Source organism: Coregonus clupeaformis, chromosome 24 (assembly GCF_020615455.1).
Source record: "Coregonus clupeaformis isolate EN_2021a chromosome 24, ASM2061545v1, whole genome shotgun sequence".
NCBI classification, from domain to species: domain Eukaryota; kingdom Metazoa; phylum Chordata; class Actinopteri; order Salmoniformes; family Salmonidae; genus Coregonus; species Coregonus clupeaformis.
Window position 1 is genome coordinate 10,044,026 of NC_059215.1, and position 18,633 is coordinate 10,062,658.

Below are 18,633 nucleotides of genomic sequence, written 5' to 3' on the forward strand. Positions count from 1 at the left end.
CGTGGAGGAGGCCGTAGGAGATGCAACAACCCAGCAGCAGGACTGCTACCTCCGCCTTTGTGCAAGGAGGAGCAGGAGGAGCACTGCCAGAGCCCTGCAAAATGACCTCCAGCAGGCCACAAATGTGCATGTGTCTGCTCAAACGGTCAGAAACAGACTCCATGAGGGTGGTATGAGGGCCCGACGTCCACAGGTGGGGGTTGTGCTTACAGCCCAACACCGTGCAGGACGTTTGGCATTTGCCAGAGAACACCAAGATTGGCAAATTCACCACTGGCGCCCTGTGCTCTTCACAGATGAAAGCAGGTTCACACTGAGCACGTGACAGACGTGACAGAGTCTGGAGACGACGTAGAGTACGTTCTGCTGCCTGCAACATCCTCCAGCATGACCGGTTTGGCGGTGGCTCAGTCATGGTGTGGGGTGGCATTTATTTGGGGGGCCGCACAGCCCTCCATGTGCTCGCCAGAGGTAGCCTGACTGCCATTAGGTACCGAGATGTGATCCTCAGACCCCTTGTGAGACCATATGCTGGTGCGGTTGGCCCTGGGTTCCTCCTAATGCAAGACAATGCTAGACCTCATGTGGCTGGAGTGTGTCAGCAGTTCCTGCAAGAGGAAGGCATTGATGCTATGGACTGGCCCGCCCGTTCCCCAGACCTGAATCCAATTGAGCACATCTGGGACATCATGTCTCGCTCCATCCACCAACGCCACGTTGCACCACAGACAGTCCAGGAGTTGGCAGATGCTTTAGTCCAGGTCTGGGAGGAGATCCCTCAGGAGACCATCCGCCACCTCATCAGGAGCATGCCCAGGCGTTGTAGGGAGGTCATACAGGCACGTGGAGGCCACACACACTACTGAGCTTCATTTTGACTTGTTTTAAGGACATTACATCAAAGTTGGATCAGCCTGTAGTGTGGTTTTCCACTTTAATTTTGAGGGTGACACCAAATCCAGACCTCCATGGGTTGATACATTTGATTTCCATTGATAATTTGTGTGATTTTGTTGTCAGCACATTCAACTATGTAAAGAAAAAAGTATTTAATAAGATTATTTCATTCATTCAGATCTAGGATGTGTTATTTTAGTGTTCCCTTTATTTATTTGAGCAGTGTATATATATACACACAACAAGGTGTTTGTATGTGGCTGCTATATATATTGTGATGTCACGAGAGGCTGTGTCCTGGAGGGACGTTACATCCCCCTGAGATGGCTGCAAACCCAGACAGCTATGGCTCCATCTGCTGGTATGGTCGGGAACTCCAACCCTCTATGGCCAATCTTCCCACGCAGCTGAAACCAATCAGGAGCTGGTGAGCTGAAGGTTTGTTGAAGGGAAGAGACACGGTCTCCAAGCTGGGCTCTCTGGAGGACAAGAGTGCTGCACGTCCACTTCCATGAGGAATATAAGGATTTGGAGATACTTACCTTTGGGAAATACTCACCTTTGGATATATGCACCTGTGGAAATACGTGTGGGACATTTGGAAGGACGTTTTGCTGGGTTGGCCACTAGCTGCAACGTGGAATACAGTAAGGCTGGGGAAAAGTTATTTGAGCGAGGGAGAGTTATGATGTTGGATGTGGAAGAGACATCCCTGAACTGTTAACCCTTAAAGAGCCACAAGAGAACAGAATTTGGTTATATTTTCGTTAATTTCCCAAGACCTTTAATAAAATCCTTGTTTTGTTTGAACCTTGTCTCCTTGCACTACTTGAGCAATCCCGCTGAAAGCTGTGTAGCCTCTCGTGACGTCACAATATATATATACACACACAGTGAGGGAAAAAAGTATTTGATCCCCTGCTGATTTTGTACGTTTGCCGACTGACAAAGAAATGATCAGTCTATAATTTTAATGGTAGGTTTATTTGAACAGTGAGAGACAGAATAACAAACAAAAAAATCCAGAAAAACACATGTCAAAAATGTTATAAATTAATTTGCATTTTAATGAGGGAAATAAGTATTTGACCCCCTCTCAATCCGAAAGATTTCTGGCTCCCAGGTGTCTTTTATACAGGTAACGAGTTGAGATTAGGAGCACACCCTTAAAGGGAGTGCTCCTAATCTCAGTTTGTTACCTATATAAAAGACACCTGTCCACAGAAGCAATCAATCAATCAGATTCCAAACTCTCCACCATGGCCAAGACCAAAGAGCTCTCCAATGATGTCAGGGACAAGATTGTAGACCTACACAAGGCTGGAATGGGCTACAAGTCCATCGCCAAGCAGCTTGGTGAGAAGGTGACAACAGTTGGTGCGATTATTCGCAAATGGAAGAAACACAAAAGAACTGTCAATCTCCCTCTGCCTGGGGCTCCATACAAGATCTCACCTTGTGGAGTTGCAATGATCATGAGAACGGTGAGGAATCAGCCCAGAACTACACGGGAGGATCTTGTCAATGATCTCAAGGCAGCTGGGACCATAGTCACCAAGAAAACAATTGGTAACACACTACGCCGTGAAGGACTGAAATCCTGCAGCGCCCGCAAGGTCCCCCTGCTCAAGAAAGCACATATACATGCCCGTCTGAAGTTTGCCAATGAACATCTGAAAGATTCAGAGGAGAACTGGGTGAAAGTGTTGTGGTCAGATGAGATGAAGGAAAATTGAGCTCTTTGGCATCAACTCAACTCGCCGTGTTTGGAGAAGGAGGAATGTTACCTATGACCCCAAGAACACCATCCCCACCGTCAAACATGGAGGTGGAAACATTATGCTTTGGGGGTGTTTTCCTGCTAAGGGGACAGGACAACTTCACCGCATCAAAGGGACGATGGACGGGGCCATGTACCGTCAAATCTTGGGTGAGAACCTCTTTCCCTCAGCCAGGGCATTGAAAATGGGTCGTGGATGGGTATTCCAGCATGACAATGACCCAAAACACACGGCCAAGGCAACAAAGGAGTGGCTCAAGAAGAAGCACATTAAGGTCCTGGAGTGGCCTAGCCAGTCTCCAGACCTTAATCTCATAGAAAATCTGTGGAGGGAGCTGAAGGTTCGAGTTGCCAAACGTCAGCCTCGAAACCTTAATGACTTGGAGAAGATCTGCAAAAAGGAGTGGGACAAAATCCCTCCTGAGATGTGTGCAAACCTGGTGGCTACCTCTGACCTCTGTGATTGCCAACAAGGGTGTTGCCACCAAGTACTAAGTCATGTTTTGCAGACAGGTCAAATACTTATTTCCCTCACTGTATATATAATTCCTTATCGCATCCATCATTGATTGGGTGGACAATATGTCAGTTTATGCTGCATGGTTCTCTGATAGGTTGGAGGACGTCCTCTGGAAGTTGTCATAATTACTGTGTAAGTCTATGGAAGGGGGTGAGAGAACCATGAGCCTCCTAGGTTTTGTATTGAAGTCAATTTACCCAGAGGAGGACAGAAGCTAGCTGTCCTCCGGCTACACCATGGTGCTACATGTGAATATATTTAGTATAGTTTTAACTAAAAAGGACAATTTTTTAAATGTTTCACTATTTTTATTTTTATGAAATTCACTGAGGAGGATGGTCCTCCCCTTCCACCTCTGAGGAGCCTCCACTGCTACATGCAATACTAATTATATATACAGTACCAGTCAAAAGTTTGGACACACCTACTCATTCAAGGGTTTTTCTTTATTTATACATTGTATAATAATAGTGAAGACATCAAAACTATGAAATAACACATATGGAATCATGTAGTAATCAAAAAATAATAATAATTATATTTGAGATTCTTCAAATAGCCACCCTCTGCCTTGATGACAGCTTTGCACACGCTTGGCATTCTCTCAACCAGCTTCACTTGGAATGCTTTTCCAACCGTCTTGAAGGAGTTCCCACATATGCTGAGCACTTGTTGGCTGCTTTTCCTTCACTCTGTGGTCCGACTCATCCCAAACCATCTCAACTGCGTTGAGGTCGGGGGATTGTGGAGGGCAGGTCATCTGATGCAGCACTCCATCACTCTCCTTCTTGGTAAAATAGCCCTTACACAGCCTGGAGATGTGTTGGGTCATTGTCCTGTTGAAAAACAAATTATAGTCCCACTACCCCAAACCAGATGGGATGGCGTATCACTGCAGAATGCTGTGGTAGCCATGCTGGTTAAGTGTGCCTTGAATTCTAAATAAATATAAGACAGTGTCACCAGCAAAGCACCCCCACACCATAACACCACCTCCTCCATGCTTTATAGTGGGAAATACACATGCGGAGATCATCCGTTCACCCACACCGCGTCTCACAAAGACACAGCGGTTGGAACCAAAAATCTCAAATTTGGACTCCAGACCAAAGGACACATTTTCACCGGTCTAATGTCCATTGCTCGGGTTTCTTGGCCCAAGCAAGTCTCTTCTTCTTATTGGTGTCCTTTAGTAGTGGTTTCTTTGCAGCAATTCGACCATGAAGGCCTGATTCACGCAGTCTCCTCTGAACAGTTGATGTTGAGATGTGTTTGTTACTTGAACTCTGTGAAGCATTTATTTGGGCTGCAATTTCTGAGGCTGGTAACTCTAATGAACTTATCCTCTGCAGCAGAGGTAACTCTGGGTCTTCCATTCCTGTGGCGGTCCTCATGAGAGACAGTTTCATCATAGCGCTTGATGGTTTTTGCAACTGCACTTGAAGAAACTTTCAAAGTTCTTGAAATCTTCCATATTGACTGACCTTCATGTCTTAAAGTAATGATGGACTGTTGTTTCGCTTTGCTTATTTGAGCTGTTCTTGCCATAATATGGACTTTGTCTTTACCAAATATGGCTATCTTCTGTATACCAACCCTACCTTGTCACAACACAACTGATTGGCTCAAACGCATTAAGAAGGAAAGAAATTCCACAAATTAACTTTTAACAAGGCACACCTGTTAATTGAAATGCATTCCATGTGACTACCTCATGAAGCTGGTTGAGAGAATGCCAAGAGTGTGCAAAGCTGTCATCAAGGCAAAGGGTGGCTACTTTGAAGAATCTCAAATATAAAATATATTTTGATTTGTTTAACACTTTTTTGGTTACTACATGATTCCATGTGTTATTTCATAGTTTTGATGTCTTCACTATCATTCTACAATGTAGAAAATAGTAAAAATAAAGAAAAACCCTGGAATGAGTAGGTGTGTCCTAACTTTGACTGGTACTGTATATACAATATATGCAAGAACTTATTACAAAGTATGTACCAACCTCTCATTTTGTGCCAGGTGGTGGTGTCCATCATATGCAGCTCTCTGGTTGGATAAGACAAGAGTAGACCAATTAGAGGCTGTTTGCTCCACTAGGAGCTGAAAGGACTCAGTCAAGTTGTTTATCATCAATTCTCTTTACTTAAAAAAGTGTATGTTGTTGCCTGGTAACAGACAAGGCCTACCTACCCCATGAGCAGGTAGATAAGGATGGTGATGGAGAGGAAGGTGGCCCGGTTACTGGAGTGCCGACAGAGGAAGAGGATGAGGTAGCACAGTAGGCTGAGCAGCACCACCCACACCATGTGGAGCTCAAAGAAAAGGTACAGGGTGTAGAACCCTCCTGCCACAGTGCTCAGGTGTTTCACATAGGATGGGAGGCCTGACCAGGGCAACAAAACAACAACAACACAGAAGAGAATAAGAACATGTAGTAGTCGACAGTTGTAAAACATGCATGTAGTTCTTCAGTTCTATATAATAATTTTTCCCGAAATGTCATAATCAAAATGACTCTCCTAATACTCATCATGTTCTGTTGTTATCGGGAGCTCTGTGACAATTAAATTCCAAAAGTCACATTTCACACAAAGGAATGTGAAATCTTACCCAGAATCCAGAGAAGTCGGCATAGAAGGCAGATGACCAGAAGCTGCCAGACCTGCTCCAGGCCCTGCTCAGTGGTGGGCAGAAGGCAGCCCTCCGCAAGCTCATGGAAGAACTCCTGTCGGCTGAAGGACCCCATCATGCCATGCAAAGGACCTTAGAGGGGGGGATAATCATGAAGAAGGATATTCTAATAGGCAACATTACAATTTAAAATGTATAAGTTCCAACAGAAATAACATCTGTGACCACCACTCTTTGTGCATGCTGACAAAGTAAGCAGTGATACACTGGCTAAACTACATTTACATTTGAAATGTACTTTATTTAGCAGACACTGTTATCCAGAGCAACTTACAATTAATGCATTCATCATAAGATAACTAGGTGAGACAACCACATATCACAGTCGTAGTAAGTAGTTATCAGCAAAGTCAGTGCTAGTAGGAAAAGACAAGCACCGTTTTTGGGGGGAAGGGGGCACTGTGGGAAGCAAACTACAAGCTCCACCATGCTTCAGGATTGACGCATCTGTGATCTGTGCAATGCATCAACAAAATGCATTATATGCAGTTTTATTCAATTATAAGTAGCTAGTGAATTGTTTTAGTCAATTATAAGTAGCTAGTGTGAGCTTTCTAGGGCAGTGGCCCTGGTGCAGGCAGTTGTGTGCATTCATGGACTACTACATTACCACGCAAGCTATTCTGCTAAATCAATATACTGTATAATTAATCTAAAGATGGCCCAAATAGTCTTCCACAAACTGACAGGTTTATGTTGTTTCCCAAGTTACAACACACAACATTAATTTGCATGCTGGTTTACAAGGAACAACTCACAAATAGCTAGCTAGCAGGCTGGCGCCATACAAATTCGTCCTAATCCGCAGTGCAGTTGTCTTCACACTAACGTCAGATGCTACTTGCAAAGGTCGTAGCAGTACAGTCTTCCATTATTGTGCTCACTTAATAACGTTAGCTATCTGCTATTAATGAAATTCGCTGACCATGCTTTCCTTAATCATCAAACACGACCAGAAAAGAAAATACCTACACACTGTGGTGTCTGGATAGTCAGCCGACCTCAACCCGCTACACCACCAGCGGGTGACAGACACTTTTTTCACGAGACTCATCATCATTCCAGACTTGCTTTCATTTTTGAGAGGGAAATTATGTGTTTTACCTCCAAACCCTTCAGTCAGCTGTTCCGTCAAATGGGTTTACTTGTCCGTTTCTTCTATCTGTAGCCACTTGACAAAATGTTATGACTTCATGCACGGTCGGTCCTGATACAGCATTATTCTGACACCAAGCTCCAGGTCATAGCAGCAGCAGCAGTCGCTTTCGCAATTCATACAGCCAGTGTTACTCTACGAACGGATTAACCAATCAACTGCGTAGTTTTAGAGGAATTAGCCAATCATTGGAGTCAGTTGCCCCGATACAAGTAGATAACAAATCAACTGCAACTGTAACCAGAGGTGGCGTTGACTGTAGGCCCAATCACAAAGGGTACATAACGTGCCAGTATTATGAGACCAATAGGACGCATACAACGAAAAATACGCTCCGCCTGCGATATCCTTTTGGTCATGGATTTCGCAAATGCGTTCCAGGGAGCAGGGCCTTGTCTCTGACAAACTTTACAGACCACATCAATAGATACATTTGTGAGTAAAGTAATAACTCTACTGTGGCTGTGGTAGACCAGGGAATATCAAATTAGTGACAATATCTATGGTCTATGTGTACATACAGTGCATTCGGAAAGTATTAAGACCCCTTGACTTTTTCCACATTTTGTTACCTTACAGCCTTATTCTAAAATTGATTAAATTAATTGTTTTCCTCATCAATCTACGTACAATACCCCATAATGACAAAGCGAAAACAGGTTTTTCGATTTTTTTTGCAAATGTATTAAAAATAAAAAACAGAAATACCTTATTTACATAAGTATTCAGACCTTTTGCTATGAGACTCGAAATTGAGCTCAGGTGCATCCTGTTTCCATTGATCATCCTTGAGATGTTTCTACAACTTGATTGGAGTCCACCTGTGGTAAATTCAATTAATTGGACATTATTTGGAAAGGCACACACATGTCTATATAAGGTCCCACAATTGACAGTGCACGTCAGAGCAAAGACCAAGCCATGAGGTCGAAGGAACTGTTCGTAGAGCGCCGAGACAGGATTGTGTCGAGGCACAGATCTGGGGAAGGGTACCAAAAAATGTCTGCAGCATTGAAGGTCCCCAAGAACACAGTGGCCTCCATCATTCTTAAATGGAAGAAGTTTGGAACCACCAAGACACTTCCTAGAGCTGGCCACCCGGCCAAACTGAGCAATCGGGGGAGAAGGGCCTTGGTCAGGGAGGTGACCAAGATCCCAATGGTCACTCTGACAGAGCTCCAGAGGTCCTCTGTGGAGATGGGAGAACCTTCCAGAAGGACAACCATCTCTGCAGCACTCCACCAAATCAGACAGAAGCCACTCCTCAGTAAAAGGCACATGACAGCCCACTTGGAGTTTGCCAAAAGGCAACTAAAAGACTCAGACCATGAGAAACAAGATTATCTGGTCTGATGAAACCAAGATTGAACTCTTTGGCCTGAATGCCAAGAGTCACGTCTGGAGGAAACATGGCACCATCCCTACGGTGAAGCATGGTGGTGGCAGCATCATGCCGTGGGGATGTTTTTCAGCGGCAGGGACTGGGAGCCTAGTCAGGATCGAGGCAAAGATGAATGGAGCAAAGTACAGAGAGATCCTTGGTGAAAACCTGCTCCAGAGCGCTCAGGACCTCAGACTGGGGTGAGATTCACCTTCCAACAGGACAACAACCCTAAGCACACAGCCAAGACAACACAGGAGTGGCTTCGGGACAAGTTTCTGAATGTCCTTGAGTGGCCCAGCCAGAGCCCGGACTTGAACCCGATCGAACATCTCTAGAGAGTCCTGAAAATAGCTGTGCAGCGATGCTCCCCATCCAACCTGACAGAGCTTGAGAGCATCTGCAGAGAAGAATGGGATTTATACATTTGAAAACATTTCTAAAAACCTGGTTTTGCTTTGTCATTATGGGGTCCTCCGTAGCTCAGCTGGTAGAGCACGGCGCTTGTAACGCCAGGGTAGTGGGTTCGATCCCCGGGACCACCCATACACAAAAATGTATGCACGCATGACTGTAAGTCGCTTTGGATAAAAGCGTCTGCTAAATGGCATATTATTATTATTTTATTATTATTTAGCAGACGCTCTTATCCAGAGCGACTTACAGTTAGTGAGTGCATACATTTTTCATACTGGCCCCCCGTGGGAATCGAACCCACAACCCTGGCGTTGCAAGCGCCATGCTCTACCAACTGAGCTACAGGGGACTAATATTACATGACATTACATTTCATTACACTTTTAACAACACATTAAGTGTGTGCCCTCAGGCCACTACTCTACTACCACACATCTACAATACAAAATCCATGTGTATGTGTGTGTAGAATGCGTCTTATCATGTGTATGTGTATGTGTATGTGTAAGCGTGTGTCTGTGCCTGTGTCTCTTCATAGTCCCTGCTGTTCCATAAGGTGTATTTTTATCTGTTTTTAAAAATCTGATTCTACTGCTTGCATCAGTTACCTGATGTGGAATAGAGTTCCATGTAGCCATGGCTCTATGTAGTACTGTGCGCCTCCCATAGTCTGTTCTGGACTTTGGGATTGTGAAGAGACCTCTGGTGACATGTCTTGTGGGGTATGCATGGGTGTCTGAACTGTGTGCTAGTAGTTTAAACAGACAGCTTGGTGCATTAAGCATGTCAATACTTCTTAAAAAAACAAGTAGTGATGAAGTCAATCTCTCATCTACTTTGAGCCATGAGAGATTTACATTAACGTTAGCTCTCCGTGTACATTTAAGGGCCAGCCGTGCTGCCCTGTTCTGAGCCAATTGTAAGTCCCTCTTTGTGGCACCTGACCACACGACTGGACAGTAGTGCAGGTGCGATAAAACTAGGGCCTATAGGACCTGCATTGTTCATAGTGTTGTTACACCCACCAGAAGGCAGAGTGGCGCTTTATTATAGACAGACTTCTCCCCATCTTAGCTACTGTTGCATGAACATGTTTTGACCATGACAGTTTACAATCCAGGGTTACTCCAAGCAGTTTACATTTTTACATTTACATTTTAGTCATTTAGCAGACGCTCTTATCCAGAGCGACTTACAGTTAGTGAGTGCATACATTTTCATACTGGTCCCCCGTGGGAAACGAACCCACAACCCTGGCATTGCAAGGGCCATGCTCTACCAACTGAGCTACTTGCTAAATTTCCACATTCATTACCAGATTTAGTTGAGGTTTAGGGTTTAGTGAATGATTTGTCCCGAATACAATGCTTTTAGTTTTTGAAATATTTAGGACTAACTTACTTCTTGCCAGCCATTCTGAAACTGACTGCAGCTCTTTGTTAAGTGTTGCAGTGATTTCACTGTAGCAGCTGACGTGTAGTGTTGAGTCATACATAGACACACAGGCTTTACTCAGAGCCAGTGACAGGTCATTAGTAACTATTGAAAAAGGTAAGGGGCCAGGACAGCTGCCCTGGGGAATTCCTGATTCTACCTGTATTATGTTGGAGAGGCTTCCATTAAAGAACACCCTCTGTGTTCTGTTAGACAGGTAACTCTTTATCCACAATATAGCAGGGGGTGTAAACCCATAAAAAAATTTTCCAGCAGCAAACTATGATCGATAATGTCAAAAGCCGCACTGAAGTCTAACAAAACAGCTTTTTATCGTCAATTTCTCTCAGCCAATCATCAGAAATGTGTGTAAGTGCCGTGCATGTTGAATGTCTTTCCTTATAACCAGGCTGAAAGTCTGTTGCCAATTTGTTTACTGTAAAATAGCATTGTATCTGGTCAGACACAATTTTTCCCAAACGTTTACTAAGGGTTGATAAAAGGCTGATTGGCCGGCTATTTGAGCCAGTAAAGGGGGCTTAACTATTCTTGGGTAGCGGAATGACTTTTGCTTCCCTCCAGGTCTGGGGGCACACGCTTTCTTGTAGGCTTAGATTGAAGATATGGCAAATAGGAGTGGCAATATCGTCCGCTATTATCCTCAGTAATTTTCCATCCCAGGTGGCTTGTCATTGTTGATAGACAACAATAATTGTTTCACCTCTTCCACACTCACTTTTCGGAAATCAAAATTACAATGCTTATCTTTCATAATTTGGTTTGTTATACTTGGATGTGTAGTGTCGGCATTTGTTGCTGGCATGTCATACCTAAATTTGCTAATCTTGCCTATTAAAAAAATCATTAAAGTAGTTGGCAGGATCAGTGCGTTTTGTGATGAATTAGCTATCTGATTCAATGAATGATGGAGCTGAGTTTGCCTTTTTGCCGTAAATTTCATTGAAGGTGCTCCAAAGCTTTTTACGATCATTCTTTATATAATTTATCTTCGTTTCATAGTATAGTTTCTTATTTTTATTCAGTTTAGTCACATTATTTTTCAATTTGCAGTACGTTTGCCAATCGGACGTGCAGCCAGACTTTTGCCTCATCCCTCTCAACCATACAATTGTTTAATTCCTCATCAATCCACGGGGATTTAACCGTTTTTACAGTCCTTTTCTTAATGGGTGCATGCTTATTAGTAACTAGAAAAAGCAATTTCACAAATGTGTCAAGTGCAGCATCTGGTTGCTCCTCAGTACACAGCACAGACCAGCAAATATTCTTATCATCAACATAGGAATCACTACATAACGTATTGTATGACCTCTTATACACTATATTAGGCCCAGCCTTTGGAACTTTGGTTTTCCTAGATAAGGCTACTATATTGTGATCACTACATCCGATGGATTTGGATACAGCTTTAAAGCAGATTTCGGCAGCATTAGTAAAGATGTGATCAACACGTTGATGATTTCATTCCTGTGCTGTTTGTAAATACCCTGGTGCTGGCACTGGTTACAGCTAGAAGCTTTTTCATGAGTGGGCTCCTTGATGAAAGCCAGTCAATATTAAAGGTCACCCAGAAAATATACCTCTGTTGATATCACATTCATTATCAAGCATTTCACACATATTATCCAGATACTGACTGTTAGCACTTGGTGGTCTATAGCAGCTTCCCACAAGAATGGGCTTTAGGTGAGGCAGGTGAACCTGTAGCCATATTACTTCAACAGTACTTAACATGAGATCCTCTCTAAGCTTTACAGAAATGTGGCTCTGTATATAGGCCGCAACACCGCCCCCATTGGCATTTCTGTATTTTCTGTAGATGTTATAGCCATGTATTGCTACCACTCAAAGGTATTATCTAAGTGAGTTTCAGAGATAGTCAGAATATGAATGTCATCTGTTACTAGGAAGTTATTGAGGTCATGAACCACGTTTCTTAGGCTACATCTGTTAATGTAGGCTATTTTTCGCACTTTTCTGGGATGCTTGATTGTTTTTATTGCTTTACTGGGAAGCTTATCAGAAGTAGACATGACAATGTTATTTATGTTTGAGCTGATAGTGCAGGGTGAGCTGCACACAGTGGACTTTCTACGAGGGCACACCACCTCAGTGCTAACAGTATAACTCTGGTTCATAAGCACATGATTACTGTATACAATAGCTGTAGGATCGACAGAGGCATTCAGGGGAGTTAGAGGGACATAAATTAGGTTATTTACATTGTGACTGCCAACGCCCCTGGGATAATGTACATTTTCTGCAGCATTACTACAACTCAGTGACACAATGGTATCCGAGCTAGGCTTGCGTCATTGATAAGTCATTGTCTCAACGCAGTCTTGAAATGTGTGGACAGAGTCCAGGAGCCAAGATGATTTGGATGTACTCCGTCATTCCCGTAGAGCATCTTATCTATAAAAGTTATTCCAACAGAGACCCAGAATGAGATCCCTAACAGTTGGTGATGGTAATAACCCACTTTTAGCACTGCTGAAGCATATCAAATGTTATGTTTTACATAAGCACAATTGAGTGTTTACATCTTGTTGCAAGACAAGCATGATATATATAGAGCAGAGATGGGTGCCTCTTTAACCCTTTTTAATAGTGAAGATAAAATGTGATAGACATGTTTGCTGTAATACAGAGCCTGATACAAAGTACTTTAAAGTATTCATCACAACCAGTTAGGTCAGGTATTTTATGTTAGCTGAGCCAATATATTTATATGCATGCCTATAATCACTTTAAGAGGAGTCTCTGGTGACATGATGAAAAATAAATACACTACATGACCAAAAGTATGTGGACACCTGCTCGTCGAACATCTCATTCCAAAATAATGTGCATTAATAGGGAGTTGGTCCTCCCTTTGCTGCTATAACAGACTCCACTCTTCTGGGAAGGCTTTCCACTAGATGTTGGAACATTGCTGCGGGGACATGCTTCCATTCAGCCACAAGACCATTAGTGAGGTCGGGCACTAATGTTGGGCGATTAGGCCTGGCTCGCTGTCGGCGTTCCAATCCATCCCAAAGGTGTTCGATGGGGTTGAGGTCAGGGCTCAGTGCAGACCAGTCAAGTTCTTCCACACCAATCTCAACAAACCATTTCTGTATGGAACTCGCTTTGTACACGGGGGCATTCTCATGCTGAAACAGGAAAGGACCTTCCCCAAACTATTGCCACAAAGTTGGAAGCACAGAATAGTCTAGAATGTCATTGTATGCTGTAGCGTTAAGATTTCCCTTCAATGGAACTAAGGGCTTAGCCCGAACCATGAAAAACAGTCCCAGACCATTATTCCTCCTCCACCAAACTTTACAGTTGGCACTTTGCAATGGGGCAGGTAGCGTTCTCCTGGCATCCGCCAAACCCAGATTTGTCCGTCGGACTGCCAGATGGTGAAGCGTGATTCATCACGCCAGAGAACGCATTTCCACTGCTCCAGAGTCCAATGGCGGCAAGCTTTACACCACTCCAGCCAACACTTTGCATTGCGCATGGTGATCTTATGCTTGTGTGCGGCTGCTCGGCCATGGAAACAAATTTCATGACGCTCCCAATGAACAGTTCTCGTGCTGACGTTGCTTCCAGAGGCAGTTTGGAACTCGGTAGTAAGTGTTGCAACTGAAGATCTTTACGCGCTATGCGCTTTAGCATGCGGCTGCCCCGTTCTGTGAGTTTGTGTGGCCTACCACTTCACTGCTGAGCCATTGTTGCTCCTAGACATTTCCATTCCACAATAACAACACTTAAAGTTGACCGGGAAGCTCTAGCTGGGCAGAAATTTGACGAACTGACTTGTTGGAAAGGTGGCATCCTATGATGGTGCCACATTGAAGTCAATGAGCTCTTCAATAAGGCCATTCTACTGCCAATGTTTATCTATAGAGATTGCATGGCTGTGTGCTCGAATTTATACACCTGTCAGCAACGGTGTGGCTGAAATAGACAAATCCACTAATTTGAAGGGGTGTCCACATACTTTTGTATATATAGTGTATCTGGAAAGTGTCAACAGTCAAGACAAAGGCAAGAAGTTAGTACCCATTATCAATTAAAAAAATACACATTTACAATCTACAGCCTGAGGTAGTTATGCAGAATTCAATCTGAGACAATATATACATTTCATAGCAGTTTGACATTCAGACTCTGGAACTTTACTAGTTACCCCAATTTAACAGCATTATTCCCTTAACACAGACTACAGATATTCCTATGTCAGGTACATTTAGTAATTAATAATCAACAAAAAAATGTATCATGATTATTTACACGTACATACATTGGTGAGGGCAATTTCTGGACGATTTAATGGTTGAGGCCAAGCAAGAAACCCTACAGGCCTCTATGATCGTAATCTAAAAAGCGGATGAACATGATTTGATATGGAAATTAGTTTTGAATGTGTACCATCAGAAGAGTAAGCTGGTTTAACAGCAAGTCATTTCATAATGTATGGACACAGTCTAATTAGCCCTTTCTTCGCAATGGATCAAATATAATTGAATTAATCAATCATAACAACTGAAAAATATATATACTAAAGTAATACAAAAACAATGGTCACGATCTCAAAGGTAAAACCATAACATTTCAGAGGACTGTTAACCATTTTAAATGCTTGACAGAATATTTTCTAATCATTATCACTGGTGGAGAGAAAGTTCCTATTTTCTCGAACTCAATTAAGGAATAAATACCAAAATCATGATGTGATGCAAGACAAGTGTTTTGAGGTATAACTCCTTTTATGAAACAGTACGTCCACATGGGTGGAGACGCACTTATTATTATAAGAAACAGAACAACATTCATCTTTTTTTCTTTCTTATCATGATCTAACTGATTATCCCATTTGTTTCATCATCATGTGGGATCAAAGAATAACCTCAATGTCATAAGCAACTTTTTGCAATTTTTCTCCTCTAGTTAACAACACAGGCCAAAGTTCCTCTTGAGGCACAGAATGTACTTTCTCTGCTGGGCCTGGATGCTTGACTCTCCTCTTTTTCTTCTTCTTAGAATGATCATGTTTGGTTGAGAGATCATGGCTTTTCTTCTTCTTGTTGTTGTTAAGCTTCTTAATCTGCTTGGGTGTGAGTGTGACCTGAATAGGAGGTGTGGGTTGCATCATGGACATGGACTCGAACCCAGGTCGAGGCTCGAGGTCGGGTCGAGGTATGCCGCTGGGGTACTCGTGGCGCTGGCAGAAGAGCACACCACACTTCCGGCAGCGGTATGCCTCCTCTTTGGCATGGATGGTGTGGTGACGCTTTAGGTTGTGGTGTGTGGTGAACGAGCGCTCACACTGGTCGCAGGGAAAGGGGCGCTCCCCAGTGTGAACCCGCTGGTGCTCAGTGTAATGGCTGCGGCTCAGGAAACGTTTCCCACACACACCACAGGGAAAGGGCCTTTCTTCGTCGTGGAACTGTTTGTGTCTCACCATCTGAGGAAAAGAGAAGAAGTTCTGGCCGCACACCTCACAGGTAAAACCTCCAACTGGGTTATCGTGGTGCGAAGGTGGCAATAGCAGAGTGGGGGGCCTTAGGGAAGGTTCTGGTACGATGAAAGGAGTCGATGGGACACTCCGTTTTTGTACTTTCAGGTTACCAGTAGATTCTGTTTGAAGAATAGCCATTGCAGCCTCACGCACTTTGAAAACTGCAGCACCTGCTGCAGCCCTCTTGCCCAACCCAATGGGCCCAGTTTCTTGGTCAGCCATGTCTACCTACTCCACTCAACACCCTGGCAAAAAGATGAGTCAGACAAAATAAATTAGAGGTAAAAGGCCAGAAAACTCTGAAGTACAGTAAAAAGTGTTTTGATTGGCTTGATGTTAGCAGTGAAACGTGCCCATACCATAGGATATATACATAGTTGAAGTCGGAAGTTTACATACACCTTAGCCAAATACATTTAAACTCAGTTTTTCACAATTCCTGACATTTAATCCTAGCAAGAATTCCCTGTTTTAGGTCAGTTAGGATCACCACATTATTTTAAGAATGTGAAGTGTCAGAATAATAGTACAGAGAATTATTTATTTCCAGTGAGTCAGAAGTTTACATAGACTCAATTAGTATTTGGTAGCATTGCCTTTAAAATCTTGTGTAGCTCAGTTGGTAGAGCATGGCGTTTGCAACGCCAGGGTTGTGGGTTCGTTTCCCACGGGGGACCAGTATGGAAAAAAAAATATGTATGCACTCACTAACTGTAAGTCGCTCTGGATAAGAGCGTCTGCTAAATGACTAAAATGTAAAATTGTTTAACTTGGGTCAAACGTTTCGGGTAGGCTTCCACAAGTTTAACACAATAAATTGGGTGAATTTTGGCCCATTCCTCCTGACAGAGCTGGTGTAACTGAGTCAGGTTTGTAGGCCTCCTTGCTCGCTTTTTCAGTTCTGCCCACACATTTTCTATAGGATTGAGGTCAGGGCTTTGTGATGGCCACTCCAATACCTTGACTGTTGTCCTTAAGCCATTTTGCCACAACTTTGGAAGTATGCTTGGGGTCATTGTCCATTTGGAAGACCCATTTGCGACCAAGCTTTAACTTCCTGACTGATGTCTTGAGATGTTGCTTCAATATATCCACATAATTTTCCTTCCTCATGATGCGATCTATTTTGTGAAGTGCACCAGTCCCTCCTGCAGCAAAGCACCCCCACAGCATAATGCTGCCACCCCCGTGCTTCACGGTTGGGATGGTGTTCTTCCTCAAGTCCCCCCTTTTTCCTCCAAACATAGCGATGGTCATTATGGCCAAACAGTTCTATTTTTGTTTCATCAGACCAGAGGACATATCTCCAAAAAGTACGATCATTGTCCCCATGTGCAGTTGCAAACGGTAGTCTGCTGAGCGGCCTTTCAGGTTATGTCGATATAGGACTCGTTTTACTGTGGATATAGATACTTTTGTACCCATTTCCTCCAGCTTCTTCACAAGGTCCTTTGCTGTTGTTCTGGGATTGATTTGCACTTTTCGCACCAAAGTACGTTCATCTCTAGGAGACAGAACGCGTCTCCTTCCTGAGCGGTATGACGGCTGCGTGGTCCCATGGTGTTCATACTTGCGTACTATTGTTTGTACAGATGAACGTGGTACCTTCAGGCATTTGGAAATTGCTCCCAAGGATGAACCAGGTCTTGGCTGATTTCTTTTTATTTTCCCATGATGTCAAGCAAAGAGGCACTGCGTTTGAAGGTAGGCCTTGAATTACATCCACAGGTACACCTCCAATTGACTCAAATGATGTCAATTAGCCTATCAAACTTCTAAAGCTGTTTAAAAGCACAGTCAACTTAATGTATGTAAACTTCTGACCCACTGGAATTGTGATACAGTGAATTATAGGTTAAATAATCTGTCTGTAAACAATTGTTGGAAAAATTGTCCTAACCGACTTGCCAAAACTATAGTTTGTTAACAAGAAATTTGTGGAGTGGTTGAAAAACGAGTTTTAATGACTCCAACCTAAGTGTATGTAAACTTCCGACTTCAACTGTATGTATATATATATATATATATATATATATATATATATATATATATATATATATATATATATATATATATATATATAGATATAGATATAGATATATATTTAGCAATTTGTTATACTAACGGTATTAAGCCATTGTTCACCTAGCTAGCTAGCTACCCAGTACATCTTCGTACCTTAAGACAAACATGCTGTAAACTGAAATGCGTGCCAAGTACATTAAGACACAGCGATTGGTTGTAACTAGCTATCAAGGAAATTAGTGGGTTGTAGCTAGCTTGCTAGAATAGCTAATAACATTCGTGTTGGCTCGTTCTAGCTAATCGTTAGTTAGCAAGCAGCTCACGCGACGAGGCAGATGTTTCAAGAGGGTTGCTGGACCATCAATATTTGCACGTCTGCAATTCATATACACAAATATTATACGAAGAGGTGGCAGTTAATTGAAAAATACTTACAGAAAATAACGTTTAACACTATAAAGGTGTCAGATGAAATTGCACAAACGACAGCAAACTAGGCAACTTTCATGGCAGTCTCGAGCGCTTTATGCACGTTAGGTGCATCACTAACACACTCCCCCAGAAACTTAAGCACCCAATTTTGGTCCCCGTGAATGGCTGTAATGGTTCAGTTGCTACAGTACATGCATACGCCTTTACAAATGTCGATGTGGATCTATATAACAAATTACAATATGATGATATCTATATAACAGGTTTTACGTTTTTTTTTTTTTTCACATGAACACACCTGCAACTAGCCTGAACAGCCGATAGTGGTCGCTATTTACCTGTTTTTAGACGGATCACTATAAAAATA

The 18,633-nt window shown here is 42.9% G+C and overlaps 2 protein-coding genes across 4 annotated transcripts in view; both read right to left on the reverse strand.

The window, feature by feature from the left end:
• Positions 1 to 7,200, reverse strand: part of LOC121538520 (protein-serine O-palmitoleoyltransferase porcupine) — a 32,708-nt gene extending 25,508 nt beyond the window's left edge. For 2 of the 3 annotated variants that reach the window (XM_041846632.2, XM_041846631.2), the window contains exons 1-4: positions 6,861 to 6,977; positions 5,808 to 5,960; positions 5,388 to 5,580; positions 5,200 to 5,243 (exon numbers count right to left, since the gene is read on the reverse strand). In XM_041846632.2, the coding sequence (XP_041702566.1) occupies positions 5,200 to 5,243; positions 5,388 to 5,580; positions 5,808 to 5,960; positions 6,861 to 6,948 (478 nt within the window). In that variant the 5' untranslated portion in view covers positions 6,949 to 6,977. The other variant, XM_041846634.2, reaches the window with a different exon arrangement.
• A 7,035-nt stretch (positions 7,201 to 14,235) lies between these two features.
• On the reverse strand, positions 14,236 to 18,376 carry LOC121537537 (zinc finger protein 260). The gene is made up of 2 exons (XM_041845145.2): positions 18,270 to 18,376; positions 14,236 to 16,054 (listed from the first exon to the last, which is right to left on the reverse strand). Exon 2 carries the CDS (start codon positions 16,029 to 16,031, stop codon positions 15,186 to 15,188), a length of 846 nt encoding a protein of 281 aa, XP_041701079.2. The 5' UTR covers positions 16,032 to 16,054; positions 18,270 to 18,376; the 3' UTR covers positions 14,236 to 15,185.
• Positions 18,377 to 18,633: the final 257 nt, after the last annotated feature.

Excerpts from the sequence above, each read along its gene's own strand:
- LOC121537537 (XM_041845145.2), bottom strand. The coding sequence starts at position 16,031 with ATGGCTGACCAAGAAACTGGGCCCATTGGGTTGGGCAAGAGGGCTGCA.